Source organism: Nothoprocta perdicaria, unplaced genomic scaffold, assembly GCF_003342845.1.
Source record: "Nothoprocta perdicaria isolate Ctin4 unplaced genomic scaffold, notPer1 scaffold_170, whole genome shotgun sequence".
NCBI lineage: Eukaryota > Metazoa > Chordata > Aves > Tinamiformes > Tinamidae > Nothoprocta > Nothoprocta perdicaria.
Window position 1 is genome coordinate 1,635,715 of NW_020454872.1, and position 5,314 is coordinate 1,641,028.

Sequence of the window (5,314 nt, forward strand, 5' to 3'; positions counted from 1 at the left end):
CCCCCCCCAGAGCGGCAGCACCGGCCGGGTCCCCCCGTCCCGTCCCGGGGCGGCCCCGGCGCCGCTCCCCACCAGGTTGTTTTGACACCTCCGTGGGCCTTTTCCCGTCTTCCTCCTCCTCCTCCTCCTCCTCTCCCCTGGCCAGGTTTTTCGGTGGGATATTTTTATCCGCGGTTGCCACAGCAACGTCCGACACGGGGCCAAGCCGGCGACGGCGGCGCCACGGAGCCACCGCAGCCTTTTGTTCGCCACCGCGGAGCCACCGCGGAGCCACCAACCCCTTCCCGGGGCCACGGGGGCGGCCGAGTCCCCGGCGGCGACACCACGGCCGACAGGGACCCTTCTGATGGACCCTCATGGGCAAAGAGACCCGGAGCTTGGATGGGTAAACTGAGGCACCGAGTGGGTCCCGCATCTGCGCCTCAGTACGGGGAGACCACAAAGACTAAGGGCAGAGGGTGCAGAGCAGTCTCCATTGGGCAAGGAGGACCAGGGGGTGAGGAGGACCATTGGGTGAGGAGGACAATGGGGTGAGGAGGACCATGCGGTGAGGAGGACCATGGGGCGAGGAGGACAATGGGGTGAGGAGGACCATGGGGCGAGGAGGACCATGGGGCGAGGAGGACCATGTGGCCCTCTCCCATTGCAGACCACAAAGACTAAGGGTAGAAGGTACAGAGCAGCCTCCATTGGGCAAGGAGGACCATGGGGAGAGGAGGACCATGGGGTGAGGAGGACCATGGGGTGAGGAGGACCATGCGGTGAGGAGGACCATGCGGTGAGGAGGACCATGGGGCCCTCTCCCATTGCAGACCACAAAGACTAAGGGTAGAAGGTACAGAGCAGCCTCCATTGGGCAAGGAGAACCCAAGCACCACGGGGGCCTCACTAGTCGTTAACCACAAAGACTAAAGGAAGCGGTTGTAGGGTGGCCCCGTTTGGAAGGACCATGGGAGACTTCCCAGATGGAGAACACGAAGGCTAAAGGCAGAGGGTGCAGAGTGGTCCCCATTGGGTGGGGAGGACCATGGCACCGTGGTCACTCAGCCGTCACAGAGCACAAAGACTAAGGGCAGAGGGTGCAGAGCAGCCCCGCGCGGAGCCAGGAGGACCTTGCAGAGGCAGCAGCGGTGTCGACCGCAAGGCCGGGGGGCAGGGGGTGCCGGGGGGCCCCCCCGGTCGCGGAGGACGGGGCCTCACCGGTCGTAGTCGCCGTTGCAGAGGGCGCGCACGGGGATGGCGAACGCCTGCCACACGGGGTTCAGCGTGTTCCTCACCACCTCCGTCTTGTGGCAGATGGTGAAGCTGCCGGGACAGAGGGGGCAGTGGGTGTGYGGGGGGGTCACCTCCAAAGGGAAAACACCCCCGTCCTCCCCCCGCGGAGCTGCCTCCCGGCAAGCGGGATGGAGATGCACCCAACGGATAGACGTGCTGTGGGAGGGCTGCCCGGCCTCCACCCCGGTTTGGGGCGCCGCCACGGTGGGAAGGGGACTTTTGGGGACCGCGCCAGCRTGGTCCCTCCGCAGGGCACCCCCAGCCCTGCCGGGAGCCCCACGGCAGCGAGTGGCTCACGTCCCGTCTTCGTTGCTCCGGTAGAAGACCATGAAGGGGTCGGACTTGCCGAAGAAATCCTTCTTGTCGAGCTTGTTGGCGCAGAACTGCAGCGTGGCCACGTCCTGGGGCCCGGGCACGGGGTGAGGGCCCCGGCCAGGGCTGACCCTCACCCTCCTCATGCAGAGGAAGGCCCCTCGGGGCGTGGGGGGGGGCCGCAGCGGGGGTCCCCAGACCTGTGCCCTGCCACTCACCCGGCAGTTGCCCAGCTCCTCGGCCAGGAGGATGATGGTGCCGCACTTCTTCCCGAGGACGCCCCTGCCGAGGGAGGCGGCGGGTCCCGGGTGGGCACGTGTGCCCCCCCGCAATGCCGGCCATCGCGGGGACCCTCGGGACTCACCCGTTGGAGAGGGCGGGCGCAGCCTTCCTGCCCCGCGCGTGCGCGGGGGCCGTGCCCATCCTGCCGGGCACAGAGGGACACGTGGGGAAACGGAGGCAGAGCCGGGGCGACGGACCCCCCCCCCCATGGCACCCCGCTGTCCCCAACCAGGACAAACAAAGGGACACCCCCCCCACCCAGTGACGCCGGTGCCGGAGGTGCTGGTGACGCCGGAGCCGGGATGTCGGCGCTGGGCTCTGCTCTGCGTCCCGGACGCCCGAGATAAGGAGCGGGCGCCGCGGCACGGGGCCAGGGCGCTGTGCCCAGCGCCGGCCCCGCCACGCGCCGGGGCACGGGGCGAAGAGCCGCGGCTCGTCCCCGTCCCCGTCCCCGTCCCGCACTCACGTCAGGGGCTTCTCGAGGCGGCTGCCGGCCGAGCCCACGATCTCGCCCAGCGTGCAGAAGGCCTGGCCCAGGAAGTCCTGCGGGGACACGGCCTCAGCGGCACCGCGCGGGCACCGCCGCGCCCGGCCCCTGCCCGCAGCACTCACGTGCTTGGAGAGGTCCGGGCTCCTGGAGTCCACATCGTACCTGCGGGGACAGTGGGCACTGCGGCTGGCACCGGGATTGAGCTGGGAGGGCATGGGAGAGGGAGGAGGGGACAGGGATGGGGCTGGTGCAAGGATGGGGACAGGGACAGAGATGATGACGGGACCAGACTGTGATGGGGACATGGATGAGACAGGGGTGGGACTGAAAATGGGACAAGGGGGGAATGGGACAGGAAGGGAGATGGGACAGCATTGGGATGGGGATGGGAACAGGATAGGGACGGGGATGGGGATGGGGAGGGGAACAGGACAGGGACAGGGGTAAGGGCAGGAGCGTGGCTGGGGACAGCGACAGAGATGGGGACCTAGACAGGATGGAGGCAGGAGGGGGATGAGAACAGCCACGGAGACAGGGATGAGGATGGAGAGGGGCACCTGGAGGTGACGGGGATGGGGACCAAGGCGGAGCTGGGGACAGGGGTGGCAGCGGGGACAGAAGCAGGGCCAGGGCTGGGCCGGGCGGGCAGGCAGCCCGCTGGCACTCACAGGTCGAAGCGCAGGTTCTGCTTCTCCTCGAAGAAGTAGTCGAGGATGAACTTGCGCACGAAGTCGGGGTTCAGGGTGTTGTCGATGACCTCGGTCCGGCCGAACTGCGGGGACGCGGCTGTGAGCGGGAGCCGGCGGGCGGCATCGAGGAGGGAGGGATGTGGGGGCACGGGGGGTGCGAGGAGCGGTGTGGGGATGGAGGGGTGGCCCAAAGGGAGCTGGCTGTGGCCCAAGGGACACAGCTGGGGACAGGGAACCCAAACATCATGTCCCAAACATGAGGGACATGGGAGGGGACATGTCTGGGGGCAGAGGGACGGGGACCGTGAGCTATTTAGGGCCAGAGGGAGGGAGAGGGAGACGGAGGAGGCAGGGAGGGGTTCTCGGCTGGAGGAGGCAGCCGGAGGGATGGGGACCGAGGGAGGGGACAGGGGCGCCTGGAGGGGACACAAGGGGACACACGCGGAGGGCGGCTCTAGGAGCTGGCAGCGACACAGCAGCCGGAGGGGACGAGGGGCTGGAGGGGACACAGGTGGCAGCAGGGGACACAGGGGGACATAGGGGAGGGCTGGGCGCGGGGCCCAGGTGCCCCTTTGTCCCCAGTCCCCGTCCCCCTCCCCCTGGCTCCCACCCACTGATTAGGCCCCMGGAACCTGCTAATTAAGTGGCTGCTAATTAGTGGGCTGGTGGCCTCCGCGCCAGCCCCCTGCCCGGCCCAGCTGCGTGGCTGGCTGGCTGCTGATTGGCTGKCTGGCCAGCACCCCAACGTGTTGATTGGTCAGTCTGCTGCACCCCAATGTCCTCATTGGCCAGCTGTCCTGCATCCTGATGTGTCACCCCATTGGCCAGCTGCTCCCCAGTGAGCCCATTGGCCCGCTAGCACTTCAAAAAGGGCTGATTGGCTGGCTGCCCAGTACCCCAACATGCTGATTGGCCAAGCCCCCAGCACCCCAATATTCTGATTGGCTACCCGGCTGCACCCCAGGAGATTAGTTGCCCAGTTGTCCAGCATGCTGATTGGCTGGCCGATCAGCACCCCAACATGCTGATTGGCCAGCTGGCACCCCAGTGTGCTGACTGGCTGTCCAGTTGACACCCCAACATGCTGATTGGCTGGCTGACATCCTAGTGAGCTGATTGGTCGATTGGCACCCCAACTTGCCGATTGGCTGGTCAGCGCTCCAACATGCTTATTGACCATATGATTGGCACCCTAATGTGCTGATTGGCTGGCCAGCAACCCAACCTGCTGATTGGCCAGACAGCCCCCCAGCACGCTGATTGGCTGTCCGAATGGCACCCTAATGAGCTGATTGGCTGGTCAGCACCCCAATCTGCTGATTGGCTGGCTAGTCAGCTCCCCAGCCTGCTGATTGGCCAGCCRGTCAGCACCCCAATGCACTGATTGGCTGCTGGCGGGGCACTCACCTCGCGCCACTGCTTGCTCTCAGCGCCCTGGGTGTAGAGGACGCAGACTGGGGGGCGAGAGGCAGGTGAGCGGGGCCGGGGCCACGGCGGGGCCCCCCGGCCCCCCGGCCACTCACGCGGGTCCGACTTGGAGAACGTGTCCTTGTCCAGGAGGCACCTGCGGCACGCGCGGGGAAACTGAGGCACGGACACCCCTGTCACGCGTACCCCCTTGTCCCCATGAGGGCGTCCCGGCGGGTGTCACCGCGCACGGCCCTGSCGCGGGGACCACGGCGCCTGCGGCCACTTTCCCAGGTCCCTGCGGCAGGAATCTGGGTCGGAGCGGCCGCAGGGAGCRCGGCCGCGGAGGGGGGCAGCCCCCGGAGGAGCCCGCACCGACCCACCGCCCCCCTGGCACCCCCAGGCACACGGGGCCACCCCAGGGCACCCCTGGGTGCGGGGGAGAGCTGTGGGTGCCTGTTGTGGGGTGGGGGAGGCCTTTCCCAGGCAGCTCCCGCCTTTCAGAGGCCCTGGGGGGGATTGGAGCCAGGGTGGGGGGTGTCACGGTGCAACCCGGGCCCCGCGAGGGGAAACCGAGGCAGGGAGGGGGCCGGAGCCGCCGTCCCGGGGGAGCCCCCGCGGCGGCTGCTGCCGCGCGGGAAGGGACCCAGGAGTCCGGGATGCGGCTGGGGCGGGGGGGAAGATGTGCGCGCAGGACGGGGTCCTTCCCCCCCGCCCCCGGCCCCCAGGGACCTCCCCACCTGCCAGGGTCTCCATCATCTCCCCCCCCGTGTCCCCCGACAGCCGCCGCGGCCCCTCTTCCCGCTGCGCCCCCATAGTGCCCAGGACGCGCCCCCTCCCCACGGCTCCCTGCTCTCCC

At 68.5% G+C, this 5,314-nt stretch overlaps 1 protein-coding gene across 1 annotated transcript in view; it reads right to left on the minus strand.

Annotated features, from left to right (window-relative positions):
- LOC112944609 (copine-5-like) overlaps positions 1-5,271 on the minus strand; it is a 9,385-nt gene extending 4,114 nt beyond the window's left edge. The window contains exons 1-11 of the mRNA XM_026036074.1: positions 5,196-5,271; positions 4,572-4,649; positions 4,456-4,502; positions 3,028-3,131; positions 2,482-2,521; positions 2,336-2,412; positions 1,952-2,011; positions 1,806-1,869; positions 1,573-1,676; positions 1,201-1,305; positions 89-137 (exon numbers count right to left, since the gene is read on the minus strand). Coding sequence (XP_025891859.1) covers positions 89-137; positions 1,201-1,305; positions 1,573-1,676; positions 1,806-1,869; positions 1,952-2,011; positions 2,336-2,412; positions 2,482-2,521; positions 3,028-3,131; positions 4,456-4,502; positions 4,572-4,649; positions 5,196-5,271 — 804 coding nt within the window. The remainder of the gene's footprint in view (positions 1-88; positions 138-1,200; positions 1,306-1,572; positions 1,677-1,805; positions 1,870-1,951; positions 2,012-2,335; positions 2,413-2,481; positions 2,522-3,027; positions 3,132-4,455; positions 4,503-4,571; positions 4,650-5,195) is intronic.
- Between the last annotated feature and the right edge of the window lie 43 nt (positions 5,272-5,314).